Source organism: Syzygium oleosum, unplaced genomic scaffold (assembly GCF_021117445.2).
Source record: "Syzygium oleosum isolate NSW1041296 unplaced genomic scaffold, Sole_v2.1 Sole_v2.05, whole genome shotgun sequence".
NCBI lineage: Eukaryota > Viridiplantae > Streptophyta > Magnoliopsida > Myrtales > Myrtaceae > Syzygium > Syzygium oleosum.
Window position 1 is genome coordinate 6,011,841 of NW_026607489.1, and position 18,905 is coordinate 6,030,745.

Consider the following 18,905-nt stretch of genomic DNA (forward strand, 5'->3'; position numbering starts at 1 on the left):
GATGTTTTTTTATATTCTGCAGCCGCATCTATTTTGACCCGACCCGACCCGACATCTGATCGGTCTCAGATCATCATCAAGCACGGGGCCCGAAAAAACGGGCGGTGATCCGCACATCGGTCGCACGGCACTAACTTAGTCGCGCCCGCACCTGAACACCAGGAAGGTGCGCAATGACCTGTGAAGTCGAGTCGAGTGCGAGCGAAGACAAAGAAGAACTTAAAGACTGCACTCGAGAGAGAGAGGGAGACGGACTGCGAAATTTCGCGAACGTACTTGTGGCCGGAGAAGATGCCTCGGGAGCCCACGGCGGTCGCGCGTCGGAGAGGAAGGTGATCGGCGACCGGCCGGCGAGGGAGGGATATCGCGATCGGGTCCTAGGGTTTTCGCGCGGGGGAGGATTCCCATGGCCGACTGTGGCGGCTTTCGCGACGGCAACGTTCGCGATTTGGTCGAGAGCAGATGCATCGACAGGCGCCACGTAAAAATTCTCGTCCTTTATTCGCGCTGGCGCTTTCGCGAGGTTTTAATCTTGTCTTGGATGGTCGAGGTCGGGCTCCGTGATGAGCCCGGGGGAATGCGCGACCGGCGTTTTCGAGTCGGCCGGTTGTGTCGGTTGATTGTGGAAGTGGGGGGGGGTGGGGGGGGCAAGAGCTTCGGCTGCGGTCTGTGGTGATCGGGGGAGTTTAGGTCTGTTGTTGCCGGTGATCATTTGCCGGGAGTGGGATTTCGCGATTTTCGTTCGCGTTCATTTGTGGGGGATTCCGGTGAGAAATTTTCGGAGGCATCGGACGCTGTGATGGGTCGACTTGCGTTTCTTCCCAACGTAAATGTTGCTTGGAAAATTTTGGACTTTTGCTTGGATAGTTATTCTTTTCAGCTAAGAAAGGCAAAGTTAGGATGTGAATAATGCTGATTACCCAATGGTATAATCTATTGCGGGAAAATAATCGGTGTCCATCAATGCACGACTTGTGGTATAATGAATGTAGGGCATGGTTTTTTGATTGGGATATGTATAGAATTTTGGAAATGGAGAGTCCCATGAGCCGGTGGGAAAGTTAAACATGAAGATCGGCAAAGAATGTTTAAGAGGTGTTGACAATGGCTCCAAATTTAGGCTGGAGTGGAAGGTGGATTTTAGGGCAATTGACATGTATTTAAGAGATTTAATGTACTGCTACATTGTTGCCTGAGGTAAACAGGTGATGGACCTGATAAGGTGCACTTCTCTGGTGTTGTGATGGGTGGTGATTCTTTTAGTTTATGGTATTTGGGTACCAAAAATCGAGTTTGAGCAAGTGAAGTTTGATACAAGCTTGATTTTTTTTTTTTTTTTCACTCTAAGCATCAACATGTTTATGTTTCTGCAACGTTCTTTATTTGATGAACCTCTGTAATGTATGAAAATGGAAGTTGGGATAATATTGGGCAAGTTGTTTCATTTTGGAAGAGGAACAAGAGTCATTATTTTATTTCTCAAATAGAAGTAAAGGGACTACTTTCTTTGTCATGTTTGTTCTCTCTCTCTCTCTCCATACGTGTGTGTGTGTGTGTGTGTGTGTGTGTGTGTGTGTGTGTGTGTGTGTGTGTGTGTGTGTGTGTGTGTGTGTGTGTTTATATGTTTATACATGTATATATATGGTTTGGTTTATGCTATCTGAGTTCTCCTTGATACTTTGACAGGATGCAAATCGTAGTCTGCAAATGCACTCGTCATTAGTTCAGAGGCTCTCCCATGAGAAAGCATTGGAGGTAGTTATAATCCATACTTTTGGTAACTCTATTTAATGGTTCAATGTACTTGGATGTACATCTTTACAATTTTTGTTTAAGTGCTTTTGGTTTGGGATAAATGTACTTTCATTCTTGTTATGGGCATAAATTGAGGATCAGTAGCGCATGTCATTCATTTTGACTTCTATTAGCATAAGCATTCGTATGTAACTTTCTCTTATGTGAGTTTCATATGGATGCATCATTTGGACGGCCTTTTTTCTTGTAAAACTTTACGAGGCAGAAGTTGGTTATTATCTTGTGATTGGCAAAGCCGACTGTTTTACTTGTCCCTTTCAGTTGGTTCCCTTTCTACTAGACTTTTTTCACTGCCAGGACTATATTATCTTAAGTTTCATATTTCTGTAGGATAAGTGGATGAATTTTCTTATAAATAAGGACCTCAACAATGATTTTCAATGAACAGAATTTTAGCAGCTTTCCAGTTTTCATTATTTTTCTGGAACCACAATTGAGGATGGCATACGAATTATGATTTGAGTTATGTTCTCATCTAATGTGTAGAACTCATATACTTCATATTTTTTGTCTATATATTGTATAGATAAGGTTTTGACTCTCACTAATTCATATTCTTTTTCAGGGACATCAAGGTTGTGTTAATGCTATTGCTTGGAATTCTAGTGGTTCACTTTTAATATCAGGATCAGATGACACTCGGGTACGACTTAATTCGATTCTTGAATTTATCTGAATGTGTGATATAGCTTAGAACTTGTCAATTTTGGAGATGGTGTATTGAGGCAGTGGAATTAAAGTTCTAATTAATGTTAGCAGCTTAATGTTTGGGAGTGAATGTGGATTTTCATCTGTGAATGGAAAGATGCAGTCGGTTCGGGTTGTGTATTTATTGGTCACATACTGCAATTAATGTGTAAGGTATGACTTACATGAGAGCGGGAGTCTTAAAACTGCATTAGAGGTACATTTTGAATCGGTTTCCTAACATTTTTAAGCTTTTAGGATTGGCGACATCCCAAACATTGCATGTGAAGTTGTTAATTATCTTCTTTATATGTCTTGGAAGCATGGTGAACCTGGTCCTAGTTCTGCATAGTAGATAGCTATGTATAGCAGTTATGGCCCTTGGTATAGATTGGTGTATGAATGGGGTGAGCGGTTCCCGGTCCGGTCCGGTCCAACCCAAGAACCGGGAGCCGGATCGAGAGGACCGGTTCCCAGTTTCTAGAATCGGGGACCGGACTGGCTAGTCTTGGGACCGTGGACTGGTTCTAATGGGACCAATATTAAATATTATTTGTGAACCGGGAACTGATTGTTCCGTTCTTTTCTTTGTAGTTCTGATTTGATCCTGTAAGGCCATGGAAAAAATTGGAAAAATATATATAATATATGAAAAAATTGAACAATCGGTTCCAATGGGATCAATATTAAATATTTTTCATATATATATTAAATATTATATATATAAAAAAATTAGAAAAATATGTATTTTTCGGTCCGGTCCGGTTCCCACCCTAGAACCCAAAACCGGACTGCCCGGAAACCGGTTCCACTTTTAGGAACCGGGAACCGGACTGATATTCTCGAGAAACGGACCAAACCGGTCGGTCCGGTCCAGTCCGGTCCGGTCCTGGTTTGGGTGGTCCATCTTACTCACCCCTAGACATGATGCTGACAACAAAATCTCACAAGACGATATTCGTTCAAATATTGACGTGTCTATTGAGTTTTGAGGAAGATGGACTTTACAAATCAAATATAAGTCCTAAGGGATGAGGATTTTTCTCATAGATAAATTTGCAGTCTTATGTCATTTAGGATTTGACTCTTAGTAGGATTCTATTAAGATTCGTTTTTAGTTTAAGTAGGATTTTATGTTTCCCAATTCTATATTATTTTTCTCATTTAGAGGTTTCCTATTTCAACGAGGAGTAGAAATTTAGAGTCTGTAAATGTCATTGTAACTCTTCCTTGTAGATTTGATGATTATTTGGAATTGGCGATTCTTTGCCTTGGGATTGTTTGATGCAGTTCTTCTCTTAGGGATGATGCTTAAGAAACCCTAGGTATGATGCTTAGGAAGCTTTTGGTGTAAAGCCTAAAGATTAATTCTTTGTTTTGGGACTCGTCGTCCTACAATCAATTTGGTATTAGAGCAAAGGTTCCTACACTTTTCCCCATAATGGTGACCAATGTTGAGTTGAAATCCAAGGTTGGGGAGTTGGACGCTCTGTGTAAAGATTTTGAACACTTTTCAAGCAACAAAACAACTTAAGCAAATAAAGAACTTGTTTATTGCCCTAGGAGCACAACCAATGTAAATAATAGTCGATCAAGGCCCTCCACAACATGAAAATACTAGAGGTGTTCAAGGTTTTTAAGTATTGGAAATATCCGAACTCAAGAAGGAAGATCTTGAATCACATGACGCTGTTGATTGCATGAAGGAGATAAAAAATAAAAACAGATCAAGCAAGGAGGATGGCTTAAAAGTTGTGTGCTTCAAGTGTGGAGATTTCAGTCATGTTGCTAATCAATGTCCAATGAACGTCCATGTTGGGCAAAAAAGGCCATTCTCTCTCTCTCTCTCTCTCTAAATGGAGAAAACCGAAAGCTTTGGCTGAATCAGGGACATTAGCAATTTAACAATCAATCTTATAGTATCTAAATTAGTCCACACGAGGCCAATCTTTCTGGCTGTTGTTTGTGTTGTTTAAAAAATCCTTTATAGAGAACTCGGTTTTGTTTATGTCTAATGTATAAGAATAGTCCACACTCTATTTTTATGGTGCTTCAAGTAGTGGGCAGATTATCTTGACTCTTGATTGTGAGATGTGCAAGGGAAGTCCCACATTGCACTGGAGTGCCAGGAGGACTCCTTGCTACGGTCTGAGATTTTGTGGACTTAATAAGAAAATTCATGTGTTCAAAGCAGTATAGTCTTGTTTGCGTTCAGAGAGGAAATATATGCTGGTCAGTAGGTGCTCTCTTTGCAAAAATATGCTGTGAGGCATCTTCTAGTTCATTGTCCCTCGACGAGTATACTTTGGGCAGCTTCTTATGCATGAAGTTGGTTTCTTTAGGTGGTTCTACTGAGCAAATATCACGGGCAGGAGTCATTTGCCATGTGGCAAGAAAAAAAGGATTACTTCAATTCCTCTCTGTTTGTGTTTGCTGATTTGGAAAGAGTGGAGCAAAAAACTCTTGAAGGAGAGGTCTTTTGTTATTGTAATTTATCAAAACTGGCTCAAAATCTTGCATTTTCAAATAGTAAAAACTTGCTGTAGATGTAAATGCATTGATTGTGGATGCTTTATCCTATATCTTAGCTCTTTCTGGCGCTTGAGCTCTTTTTTAAATTAGGTTTGCACATCTTTGGTGCCCTAAAGTGAATTTCTCTTTACCTATTGAATGAGCATATGTCTCAGCAATTAACTATTGTAATTTTCGTGCGCTTTATGTTTCTAGAAATTTCTATACTGACTCTGCCTTCTTGAGATTCCCATTCCTCTCAGCTGCTTTCTGTAGATGTATTTTGGTGTAAGGAATGAGAAATTAGCTACAGTGAGTTAACACTTGTGAAGGACAGTTGGATTTGGATTGCTAAATTTGAGTGCATGTGTTTCTTGTGTCCATTTTCTGAGGTGGCTTTAAGCATTAGTGAGTACACTTAGCTTAATGTTGCAGACCAGATTAGCAGCAGAAAAGTCATCATACCTATGTCATGACAGTGATTATATTTTTCTGCAAACACATATAATGTAAGTTTCTCTATGGGGAGCATCATGGACTTTCTCCTTGCACAGATCAATATTTGGAGCTATTCTGGTCGGAAGCTTTTGCATTCAATTGATACTGGGCACTCTGCAAACATCTTTTGTACAAAATTTGTCCCTGAGACATCGGATGAGCTTGTAGTCTCAGGAGCTGGAGATGCAGAAGTACTGTTTCCGCTTCTGATATTCATCATGATCATATTTGCTTCCAATAATTAATGCCTATAAATTTGCATCGTTACTGCTGCAGGTCAGGTTATTCAACTTGTCTCGATTAGATGGGAAAGGAACCGAGGAAAATGCTATTCTTCCATCAGCACTTTTCCAGTGCCACACAAGAAGAGTTAAAAAATTGGCTGTGAGTTATGGCAATTTTTAATTATTAATTGGTGAATATCCACATTTTATGCGTCTTCTGCTGTGAATAATTGTCCTTTCCTGTTTCACGTAGGTTGAAGTTGGTAACCCCAATGTTGTCTGGAGTGCAAGTGAAGATGGAACTTTGAGGCAGCATGACTTTCGGGAAGGTAATTCTTGCCCTCCTGCTGGATCTCCGCAACAAGAATGTCGAAGTGTTCTGGTGAGTTATAATTCTTGGGAATGCTTGTGTGCTATTATGATTGATCATTCTTGTGATGAGTGTATTTCAAAGTTTTTGAAAATCACATGATAATGTGGACTAAGAAGGAGAACTTATTCTTGTTATTTTCCTGCCGTAGCATTCTGACAATTGTTGGAGAATCTTGATTTGAATAATCGTGCTTGATGCATTTCCTTCATGTACTTATTACTGAGCTTATGTGCTTTTGCCTGCATAATGTTGTCACCTTGGTTTCTGGATTGGTTTTTTGTTTTTGTTTTCCTTGTCTTATATTGCAGCTGTCTTTGCTTGAAAACTATGTGTGAAGGGCACTGTGATTTAGGCAAAAGATGTATCTGGTTTGCTCTTGGATACAGATGATCCTGCATTTGCTGCATTTCTGCCATTCATTTGGCCGGTTAGGCTCTAAATTAGGAGAGTAGATCCATTCATTTAAATTTTAGAAAAGGGACATGAAAACTGACATGAGTTGAGAAAGATATAGTGTTTCCATCTTATGGTCATGGATGAAGTCCTTTATTTCCCTCTAATTATTTTTGTTCCTTCAATCAATGTGGACACTGCGCAGTTTGTCATATTTCTATATGCTAAGGAGGGATCAATTCATTGAACAGGGGGAATGAAGATATGTTCAGGCACATTTTGTGCTTGTAAACACATAATGTTTTGTTGGTTGTAGAGGCCAAAGTAGATCATGCACTAGGAGTGACAGCATCTTGAAGATATCAACTGTGATGTCATCATCTCGAAAATTATGGTTGTCTTTTTTATGACATTTTGAAGTCATTCTTCTCTCTTTGAATTTTGGCAGCTTGACTTGCGTTCTGGGTCCAAGAAATCACTAACTGATCCTCCGAAAGGAGTCCTCGCACTAAAATCTTGTGATATCAGTTCCACCAGGCCTCACTTGATCCTAGTTGGTGGGAGGTATTTTGTTGCAGCTGAAGCTTGTTCCTTAATCTAAATTTTCTTAGCTTCAACTAATACTCCATTTTTATGTCAGTGATGCATTTGGGCGGTTATATGATAGAAGGATGCTGCCACCATTGACCTCCTGCAGAAAAAAGATGGCACCACCTCCTTGTGTCAACTATTTCTGCCCAATGCATCTCTCGGACCGTGTTAGTTCCGAATTTTGTATTATTGCATTTCTGCACTGTTTTGTTCAAATTTAGTGCTTTTATTTTCTGAACTTGTATTTGTGTGCTAGAAATATGGTCTGCACTGAGCTTTCTGGTAAAGGCAGTGCTTTTATTGTGCTTAATGATTGTGATTTTATCTATTATAAGAAAGATGCAATATTTGTTCTTAATGATAACGGTTTGATATAAATGAGTCTATCATTGTCAAGTTTACTGCATTCTTAAGCTTGGAGTGGATTTTGTTGGCATATTCTTGTCATATGTACTATTATAAATTTTGTTTGATACATCCTTGCAAGTGTGGCTGATTATCTGGATCTTCTGACTAAGGGTCTTTAGGAAAATTCAAGTACTCAAATTTTTCTTGAAGTCTCCATCTGCATTTTTTTATGCCTTCTGCTGCTCCATTTAGCCTCCTTCTTTGCATCCCTAATCACACAGCATCTTCTCACTGAACTTTCTAAATGCTGTCATCAAGTGTTCAAACCATATTGAACAAACTTTTCCCATTTTATCCTTTATCAGGGGCCAATTTTTCCTTCAATTTTTCCTTCAATGCGGTCATTCTAAAGCCACTGGTATTTTGGGTGTTCCAAGAAAGCATTCTCATTGTCAATAAACTTACTTGTAGAACATGTAAGTTCTTCTTTGGATAGTGCTGCTACTTGACCACTCTAACACTCGATTCGGTAAAGCACTACCGGTCCTATCGTCATCTTATAGGATTTATTTATGTCGCTTCTCTTGATTTTGCACTATATACTAGACATCATTCTCTATTACATCTATTTTGCCTATATCCTTTGATAAAAACTCAAATAATTTGTGCGGCTTCACTGTTGTGGATATGTGATAGTAGAATTGCTTCACTCTTTTCCATTTGTTGGTTTTCAATTTCACTTCTGGTCTGCGTAAACTTCTTCCTGTTTTGAACTTGCTGTTAGTTTGTTCCTTTGATTAAGATTTCCTTCCAAAATGCAACTTTCAGGTCATTTCTTCTTAATTTTTGTCTAAGAGCACTATATTAGTCTATATCATTACTGGAAAGTATAGGTTGATGAATATCATGCCAATATTCCCAGTGAACTAGTCTATACCAAAACAAAGATAGATTCCGGTTGTCATATAAATTTTAGGTCAAAACATCATCATTTTTTCACACTCTATATCTTAGTATTCCACTAGATAAAACTAAAAGTGGCATGAAAGCTTTGAATCTTATAATTCTATTTTATTCAAGTTGTAAATGATATGAATCTGTTGGATGAATCTGTACAATGCTGAAACACAAGCTAATCTATTAGCTGTCACTGTGGCCCAGACTGTTTGTGTTGGAAGTATGATATTTGTCTGCAAAGAACCAGTTTCAGAAGTATTTTGTAGATGTTTGTTGACATTGCGTTTGGTACTACTGAATATTTCTTAGACATCTTATTTTAGTACATCTACTTATCTTATCTGTATCTGAGTCTTTAGAAACTAAACTTAGATGTTTCACTGAATCCATGATTTGGTTTCATTCGATATGTGAACCATAGAGAGTTCGATTCAATATCTCTATCTCGATTTGGCGATTGTGCTCTTGGTTGATAAATGTACATGTTAAGACTATTACTCAGTTTGCAAAAATAGCTTTTTCTGCTGCTATGGAAGAAGATCAAGTTTGTTACTTTCCACTTTTTGCAGGGACGCTCAAGCTTGCACCTGACTCATGTTACATTTAGTCCAAATGGAGAAGAGGTTTTGCTCAGCTATAGTGGAGAGCATGTGTACCTAATGAATGTAAACCCTGGTATGCTTGATCAATTTGTGTGTCAGATTGTACAGATGCTATGAAGTGAAATGTTGGGGAAGCAAGGATGAAAGCAATGTTCCCTTATGTAGTTCTTAGATGTCACTGCATTAGCAGGCTTTAGTGAAATGGCGGGATGGAAGCAGATTCGATCTTAGTATGGATAAAGAGAAGGGAAAAGTGATAGGACACTGCGAATATCTTTTTCTTCACACTATTACTATTGGGAACTCTAGTCATCCACATGCACAGTCAAGATGCTCTTCTTTGAGAGAATTTTAATGACTGAGTTAGTGTGTACCTACTGAATTCCTTTTGTTGGTTGTAACATATGATCATATATGTGAAGTATGTATAGAATGATTATCTGGTTAAATAGTATAATCTGGTCTCAGATTGATAATTGTGATATGAGCATGCATCTGTTTTTCTCATTAAAGTGTGATGATGCTGAAATTGTGCAGTATTTGATTCGGGTTTGAGAATTTGTTTCTTATGTAGAATCATGATCTCATTTTCTACAGTAGGAGGAAATGCGATGAAGTATACTGCAGCAGATGTCTCAAAGCTGACAACCTTCACTCCTTGGCCAAATGGAGTGGAAATGCGACCAACAGTTTCCAAAAACTATCCTCCTCATCTTGCGGTGCCATTCTATCTGAACCTAGTCTTGATATGTTTTTGTGAAGTGGAGCTGATGCTCTTTCCACTGTCATTTTGGCATGTCTAATACAGGCTTCACAGCTTGAGAAGTTCCGGAGTTTAATGCAGTTTGCAGAAGCATCCTTGAGAGAGGGAACAAACTATTATCACGGAATTGAGGCATGCAATGAAGTATTGGATGGACACGGGCAAGTGATTGAACCTGCCTTAAGGATTGAATGTCTGTGTACACGTGCAGCTTTGTTACTCAAGGTCTTTGGTGAACTAATTGTGATTTGTTAGTTTGGTTTTAGCCCTGTTGCTGTTGTGTAATGGACTGATTTTATCTTCTCTCATCAGCGGAAATGGAAGAATGATGTGCATATGGCTATAAGAGATTGCCAGAGTGCTAGGATGATCGACACTTCTTCCGTCAGACCGCTTTACTATATGTCTGAAGCCTTATGTCAGGTGGCTATTAAGTTTCCCTGTCAATCTGATTTTCCAGACTACCTGTTGCCTGAAATATGTCGTTTATATAGTGGTCCCTTGAGCCACACTCATTGAATGTAGGATTAGATCAGAAATGGACAATAAGTATAAGCTAGTGAAGTTGTTTCATGTCTTCATGAGTTGAAAATATGATTTATTTGAGATAGATGTTGCTTCATTCACCAGTTATAAAATACTGGTGTCCTGAGGTACTTCTGTAGTCAGTTTTAGTGAGCCCTCTCATGCTATTGTTTGGGTCTTTCTAATGGTCTTGGCGGCCTGTTCAGTGTGAGACTTAGACCATGACAATGGAGTAGGCCTGTATATGGGTGGGTCGGGTCGGGTCGGAAATGGTTCGACCTAAATTGACCCATATTTATGCATCACAAATTTAGCAACCCATACCCCATCTAACCCATATTTCTAAAACACATCCATATTTAACCCTTCCTATGAAAACCCATACCCACGCATTTAACCCACTTTGAGCTCCTTATGTGAATATGTTACTTGGACAGAATTCCATATCAAATTAAAAAGTTAAATAACAAAATAAAAAGATGTTTGTGTAAAATAAAATAATAAAAAAAGCTATAGATGGATATGCTGATAAAAAACTAAAAAGTCTACATATGTAGTGACGAGAAATAATCCAGATGCAAACTTTATTGATCCAAGTTAGTTTAATCTTTTTCTTTAGTCGCCAAATCCAATTTGTCCTAGTGGAAGATGCAGAGCAACTTGTTAATTCAATCTATGGAAGAACAAGACATCGATTGTTATATATTTTTTTTCCCGAGTGATTGACTTTTATTTAAACGCTATTTGGTATCTGTGTCCGTTTCTTGTATTGTTTTTTACCTTGTCAAGATCGTATTAACTTGGTCTAATAAGATGAAGAGTTTCTTTTCTTGAATTGGAGGTTGAATTCCCAATTTCATGATCTTTTACCTCTTAGCTGAGAAGATGACCCTGAGGGCTTGATGATGCATCTGATTCAATGGTACTTGGGTGTTCACTTCTGTAAAAAATATGTTCTCCTGGTTGGTAACTTGGTTGGCAGCCACAGTTTTCTGAAAATGGCAAGGGGGGCTATAAGGCTTGATGAAGCGACTGTACAATGCCTAACAGAAAAGATTAACTGCACCTGATCTGGTCCTGCATGTGGTTGCTTTATAATTGTTTGCAAAATTCATATAAATAGTTATTTCTTGGGTTACTATGCCCTTTACATGTTGCAGTTCTCAAATATGTATATTAATGATATGGATTTTGTTCAAAGACTCGCTAAGTTTATTATCATGTCTGGTTCCCTGGGGGGGCTTGTGCACTCATTTCTCCATGCAAACTCTTTGGCAGTTGGGCAAACATAAAGAGGCTCTAAACTCTGCTCTTTCAGCACAGTGCTTGTCTCCATCAGATCCTAAGCTAGAGGAAAGGGTACAGGATATAAACCGGTGTCTTGCTGCAGGTATATAGTTTATCTACAATGAGTCCTCCCTGTTTTCACTGCTGTGGTTGATTTTTCTGATCATCAGTTATCACTTTTTACTTCTTCCTAGCACATATATATCTGCTATCAAACTGCATGAGATTTTGGACATATTTTCCTTTTTGTCCTGCTGTATATTACTACAGGTTTTCTCTTATTCAAATTTTCCTCCCTTTGTAAATAATGGCCATTGATTCAGTTGATTTCCTGTTACTCAAACAAGTTCATCCTTTGGGTATAGAGAAATACAATGAGTATTTACAACCTATCCATTGTCCTACCTTTTGATTTGTCTATGCCTGTGTTATCTTATCATTTAGCCGAAGCAGAAAAAAATAACAAAGTAACAAACGGAGCACCAAGATATGAGCCTCGAGGAGCAAGAGTGCTATCATTAAGTGACATTCTGTTTCGATCAGAGGCTAATAGTGATGCTTCACAAGATGGTCCAAGATCTGAAAGAGAGGAATCTGATTATGATGAGGAAATGGAGGTGGATTTTGAAACGTCCATTTCCGGCGATGAAGGGCGTGATGTTGAATCAAATGTTCTACATGGAAGTTTAAATTTGAGAATCCACCGAAGAGGTGATTCATCTAGAGAAACTGCCAGCACAAATGATTCATGTGGATCCCCTTCATCATCATCGCAGAATGATAAGATCCCGTATCAGGTTCATATCTGGAACTTCTCTAATTCAAGATAAACTGCCCATAAACTGGTGGAGGGTACTGGTCTTGCCATGTATATCAAAAGAATCTTGTCCACAAGTTGTTTAATCATTTCCGTTGTTTCAAAAAAAAATATTATGTGATCCTTCTGAACTCCTCCATGTCAATAATTTAGTGACTTCTCTGCGTTGGTGAGAAAAGCATAATTTTATGTGATTTGTAGCCGTTATGTCTGATAATCCCCGCTTTGGCGGTGTTAACTTTTGTTGGCAATGACGGGTACAAGTGCTTCATGACATCGTAGCAGTTTTTGTTATGCCATAGTGGCAGCGTTTTTGTTGTTATATAGATTTATGCTCTCTGATTGACAAGCAAGAGCAAGATCTTCATATCAAAACTGAAATATTGGTATCTCATGGCTCTTTTCTGGGTGTAAAATATTAAGATTTCTATAATGAAGTAAAAGGAAGAAAAATGGAGGAAGAAGAGCTCTTTTGGCAAATTGTTCTTTACTGATCACAAGACTCTCAAGGAATAAACAAAGCAAAAAGGAAGTTAAGAACCGTCACTTGTGTGCGCGCGTGAGAGAGAGAGAGAGAGAGAGAGAGAGAGAGAGAGAGAGAGAGAGAGAGAGAGAGAGCGAGGGAGGGAGGGGGGGAGATGCTTTTGTGAGTACTTCTGTTATCGTCACTTGTGTGTGTGTGTGTGTGTGTGAGAGAGAGAGAGAGAGAGAGAGAGAGAGAGAGAGAGAGAGAGAGAGAGAGATCCCAACCTGTAATGTAATTGTTATACTTTCTGTGCAAGTAGTTGCGACATTACTACGCTTTGCCCATAAGTTTGGGCTCATTGGGTTAACGATTTTGAGATACTTTTATGTGTACTTCTGTTATTTGTCATCTTGTGCCATCAACTTACTATCTTCCTCTGTTGCAGCCTGAGGCAGTCATTGATATGACGCAGAGATATGTTGGACATTGCAATGTGGGAACTGATATAAAGCAGGCCAGTTTTCTAGGGCAGAGAGGTACATTTTGATATGCTGATGCTGCCCATTGCTTTAGGTCTTTTGAGAATATTTATGTTTATAGTCTCAGCCCGATGACATGATGTCGGTATCATGTGTGAGTGCAGCATTTTCCTTATTAACATACTGGCTACATAGCTGGACTGGATTGGTTTTATCCACTTAGTGATGTTCCCTGGCTTTCTTAGGTTAATAAATATGCTATTGTCGGTTGATAGGGTTAACACTAAGAAGCCTCTAAATCTCCTTGTTCATGGTTTAGGCCATTTAAGTAGCTGATTTTACAGATGTGAGCTAATCCTGGTACCGGTTTCATATTGTTGGTTAAGCATTCAAGAAAAAGCTGAAGCCACTTTTCACATGGTTTAGGCCACTTTTCTAAATGTATAATCTTCGTAAATCAGCCTGTACTGCTTAGTTGCAGTGCCGTACCGCCCATTTTATGAGATATTTTCCTAGTTTTTTTTTTTCGTTTGTCTTTGTTGTAGAATCTTTCATTTATAGCTATTTGTGCATTAATCAATGGAGGTGTAGAAATTTTTTGGCTTGGTGGGCTCATGCTCATGGGCAAATGATTGTGAACCTAGCAAAATTGCGGCTCTGCACTCTTGGTGATGTACTTTCTGATATACTATCTGATGACTTACAATTAGCTCCATATCTTGGTTGGCTTTCCATGAGTTTAGATTCGGTTAGAAAACCACTCTGGCCTTGGTATTGAGGTGTTTTTAGTGAACATTTCATCTTTGGTTCTTTGTTTGCCTCCATAACCTGAGCAACAAAAGCATGGTGGTATGTCTGATGCTTTTTCCTTTTACCAATCGATATTTGGCTGATGTTATTGCAAGCACTGAGAAGATTGGTAATTTCTTCCAAACAGACTTTTAGTTCGTATATCTTCCAGATATGGGTATTCAAACTGCTGTTAGTGCACTGGCACAAAAAAAATACACTGCTGTTAGTGAAGTGATGTAGATTTGTCATTTTATTTTCAGGTGAATATGTTGCGAGTGGAAGCGATGATGGCAGATGGTTTATCTGGGAAAAAACGACTGGTAGATTGATTAAGATGCTTCTTGGAGATGAAGCTGGTATTTTCTAGCATTGATGCTTTCACTTCCATGGGATGCTTTTCCTATATTTTCTGAAGCATGTTACTTATGTTCCTTCACAGTTGTGAATTGCGTGCAGTGTCATCCCTTTGATTGTGTTGTGGCGACCAGTGGGATTGACAACACAATAAAGGTGAGTCTTGTGATGGATTTGTTTGAGGACAGAAAAGGTACTTGGGAAAAATATTAAGTGGTTTGTGATGCTAGATATGGACTCCAAATGCGCCTGCCCCATCAATTGTTGCTGGAGTGGCAGCTGGACCCGAAACTGCCAATGTATTGGATGCTATGGAAAACAATGAACGCAGATTGATGAACAATCGTGAGATAATTTTGTAAGGCTCTCCTCTCTTGAGTTTTCTGGTTGTCAACTAATTAGGAACAGCAATTGATATCTTCTGTATACCTAACTGATCTAGTATATAAGGTGTGGCTTTTGCTGTTATCTTGGTTGAAAAATTCTATATGCCCTAACTTGAAAAAGGTACTTAGGTATATGAATGTGATCTATTTGTCAATGTCATTGTACGATAGAGGCCCATGAGCCCAAGAGCGCTGTCCCACCTTTCATATTGTATGAAGTGTGTGGGGGGTGTAGAAGCTACAGGAATAAGATGGAGGGTCCAGATTCTGGATCTGCCCATTTCCCATATACCTATTTTTTACAAGGATGTTCGGTTGTGAAATGGCTGTTGTACACTATTAAATTTGTTTCAAAAGCCGGGATAATTCGACATTTTGCATATTAGTGCCAATACTTGCCTTTTAGTCCATGCAACATGGGACTGCTAATCTCATAACCCCGACTTACGTCTTTATTACTATTCAATAAGAGGCATGCATTTTCTTTATTAGATCTTTGTCACAGGGGTGACATGATTTCATTCTATTAAATTAGATTTAACTAGATTTAATGGAATAGAAAATCATTTTGCTTTAGCAAAAATTGATTAACTCCTAGAAATAGTAAAAGTTTGTCGCACTGGTAGTTCCATTCTTTTTGGGTTACACACACCTGTTCATCGGCTAGATGCGGAGTCTTAGTTTTTGTTTTGGCCAAATTACTTTTTTCACTTTTCTTGTTGAGATTCATTTTTCCTTCATGTAATTCTTCCTTGCAGGCCCTTTGAAATCCTCGAGCGGTTTAGGATGCATGAGTCTGCTGAATGTGCCCAAAGTTAAGAGCAACTGAGGTATGTAAGCCATTACTCCCATGTTCTGAAGTTTGCTTATTTGCTGTAACTGGCTTGATTGACAAATTTGAAAAGTAAGTGTTTTAAATTTAAGCACTAGACTTTAGCACTGAAAATAGAATTTAAAAATTCTTTGACAGTAGTTGAAACTTACATGGTGAGTATGATTAATTTCTTATCAAAACTGTTTTTGTGGACGTTATCGGCGGTTTTAGCAATATAAGTAGTAAGATTTAATTCTCATTACTACTTTTTATATTGATTGAATTATGACTACTTCTCTTAACACATGAAGTAAATTCTTGACTTCAATTTTTTGTTTTTTAAAGTTAAAACAAGTTGTGAGTATCAAACTTGCTTCATCTTATGATGCTGAATATCTTCATTTTCAGTACTTAATTAGGTTTTTTAAAAGGCAATGAGCGTACGCCTCGAAGTTGTTGGGTCCGGGATGCATTATTTATTTTATTTGTGCTTTTCTGGTTTTGCCTTTTATGATGAGCAACTAACTAATTCTCATTTATAGCTTGAAGGTCTGCCAGGATTTATTTTTGCGGTGGGTCAATTTCATTAATCCTATTGTAGGTGAAGCCCTTTTTTTTTTTCACGAAGTGAACTCATCGTTCACAGTATTAACACTTTGACCAGCTTGTGCTCTAAATTTGCGTAAAGGGTTGCATTTTTCCAACCAAGTAAAATGCTTGAAACGTTGCATCCAATCAATCTGTTTTGCATATATTACTCTATCTATAGTGATGAATGATTGTCGCATGGTCTCCCTGTCCCGCTTCTCTCACTTATCATGTGCCCTTGTTCTCCCGCTGTTGATGGTCTCAGCTTATCCAGGTCTCTATCTCAATCTCATGCCTTCTATATTTATCGGGGCTTCTCAGGGAGAAAGTATAGTTGGATGTATACTTCAGCTGTAGTTTTCGACAGAAGGGACGGAATGGTTTCTGTAATAAAGCTTGAGGAGCAAAGCTCGAGAAGGAGAAACACACAACATGGATGATAACAAATTGCATCATGTCGAGCTATACAGCAGAAGTTGAATAAACTTAGTTTGCTTCTCTCTCTCTCTCTCTCGAAACTCATTTGCCACAAGTCTCTGGTTCCGTCCCGTGTTTTGTTTTTATTTTGTTTCCCTCCTAAATTATCTCTATGTATCTAGCAATCCTTCTATCTATGTCGCATGTATATTTGTATAGTTTTTGCTTCTCAAGTAATCGTTAGTGATGGTTTACTGATGATTAGCAAAGGTGTAGTCAGGATGACCTTTTCGGCGGCTTTCGAGTGATGCGATCTTCAAGTGAATTCCTCCGTCTTAATTACTTGTGTTCGCTTATGTCGATGTCCATTTTAGTTGTCTGTCTGCATTATTGTGGTGTACACGGCCTCTGTATGATGAGCAATGGCATTAGGAGCGGACTATTTGCGTGACTAGATGCGGTGTCTAATGAGCTGAAATACGTACTTCTGAAACCAAATTGGATCAGCTATTTGTTCTAATGATGGTTTTTTGTTGAAATATACATGCATCACTTTGTGCGCGTGCGTTAAATGTGGTTACAGTTTCAACATAGCGATTTAAGTGGTACTAACGAATTCAGAATGATTCAGATACCGTTTGCCTTCAAAGAGACTCGAAATGGGGCAAGCAAGGCGTTGAGGTACTACTCAAATCTGGTTTTTCTTTCGGGCCTAGGATTCATTAGGGCAGTCTAAGCCGAGGGCTTCGAGTTTGCCATGTAAAGAGCTACATAAACACCCATCAAGGATGTACAAGACATAGAAGATTACATTTTACGACTTCTGCAAGAGCAGGGTTCAATTGCGTAGACTAAAATTTTGAGGACTCAACTGCGAAACCATGCGAGTTAAGGTATTAATTGTAGAAGTTAACAAATCGCGCGTCATTATAACACGTGACAAGGACATGCGGTTTGTGAAGCCAATAACAATTAAGTGACTAAAATTTAAGCATCATATAAGATGATAAACATATGACGCGAGCATTGTGACCGGTCAATGACAGCATATTGGCCGTTGCACCCAAAGTACTTTTCCCTCCTAATCCCGAAAGTATAGTTGGTGGTTCAAAATGTGGTCATGATTCTGGGTCACTTACGGTCGAAATTCAAATGCTCAAGTTTACCATTGTTCTAAGATGATGAGGCCAGCGTTCCATTGGTTATATGCTGTTGATTTCTAGCAGCATACTTACGGACTGTTTCCTGAGCAAGTTGTGGGCAGTCGTCCCTGTTTCCTGTGCATAGGAAAATTCATTCTTTCCTTCTGATCTCGACTTCGCAGCCCTTTAGAGTTCGCTGTTTTCTGCAGTATGGAGATACATCGGAGCTATCGCCCCATCGTTGACAATTCGGAAGTTCTAGCCTTGTGCGACCGAAGGTATTTTGATGGTCTAAGAATGACAGGTACGTGGCGTGTTGATTTGGACTGAAACGAGTAGCGTATTGAAAGGGTCCAAACTTACTTTTAAGAGCTTACGATTTCAATAGTTGCCACGTTATAATCAAGAAAGAGCGATCACTGAGCTCCAACAGAATCGAAGAAGAAGAAATAAAGATAATCGTTGGTTAGAATGAGTCCAACACATCGTTAGTCAAAGGGAAAATTGTCTAAAAAGTCATGAATCTTTTCACGTTTTGCCAATTCAGTCAATTCAGCCAATTTTGAACGAAAATTGATTACGTGGATGTTGGCCGTCCTACGTGACACGGCCGACACTGACGTGGATATTTTTAATAAGTTTTTATTTTATTTTGTTTTGTTCGTTTTTGTTACACCTCTGGTTGGTGAGGGCTGACCTCTGGCCGGTGAGAGCCTTGTGGCCCTCACCCTCGCCTGGTCTGGGCAAGGGTGTTTCAACCCTTGCCTAGCGAGGACATTGACCTTGTCGCGGCCCTCGCCAGATCCAAGCGGGGGCTGCAACACCCTTGCCCATACCCGGTGAGGGTCGTTGGCCCTCGCCTGTGGCTAGCAATTGTGGGCCGGTGAGGTGTAAAAGAAAAACAAAAGAAAATAAAACAAAAGAAAAGAAAAGAAAGAAAAAGAAAAATATTAAAGTATTATTAGAAAAATATCCACGTTAGCACTGACCGTGTCGTAGGACGGCAGGCGTTCATGTTAACAATTTCCGACCAAGATGAGCCGGATGGACTCAATTGGTAAAACGTGAAAATGTTT

At 39.0% G+C, this 18,905-nt stretch overlaps 1 protein-coding gene across 17 annotated transcripts; it reads left to right on the forward strand.

Moving 5' to 3' along the window:
* The first annotated feature begins 216 nt into the window (after positions 1 to 216).
* Positions 217 to 16,945, forward strand: LOC115676404 (protein ALTERED SEED GERMINATION 2). Of its 17 annotated transcripts, none has more exons than XR_008816600.1 (21): positions 217 to 481; positions 1,687 to 1,755; positions 2,381 to 2,458; positions 5,568 to 5,702; positions 5,788 to 5,895; positions 5,989 to 6,117; positions 6,950 to 7,065; positions 7,142 to 7,259; positions 8,967 to 9,072; positions 9,597 to 9,718; positions 9,808 to 9,987; positions 10,075 to 10,185; positions 11,566 to 11,677; positions 12,019 to 12,371; positions 13,303 to 13,393; positions 14,389 to 14,484; positions 14,568 to 14,638; positions 14,713 to 14,840; positions 15,627 to 15,702; positions 16,225 to 16,283; positions 16,545 to 16,945. XR_008816600.1 is itself a non-coding variant. In XM_056311527.1 (20 exons), the coding sequence occupies exons 1-19, from the start codon at positions 407 to 409 to the stop codon at positions 15,685 to 15,687; spliced, it is 2,259 nt and encodes a 752-aa protein (XP_056167502.1). In that variant the 5' UTR covers positions 217 to 406; the 3' UTR covers positions 15,688 to 15,702; positions 16,545 to 16,945. The 17 variants fall into 17 exon arrangements, 7 of the variants coding, with proteins under 7 accessions (XP_056167502.1, XP_056167501.1, XP_056167503.1 ...); XR_008816599.1 differs by having other exon boundaries at positions 16,592 to 16,945; XR_008816602.1 differs by having other exon boundaries at positions 16,225 to 16,279; positions 16,536 to 16,945.
* The last annotated feature ends 1,960 nt before the right edge of the window (positions 16,946 to 18,905 follow it).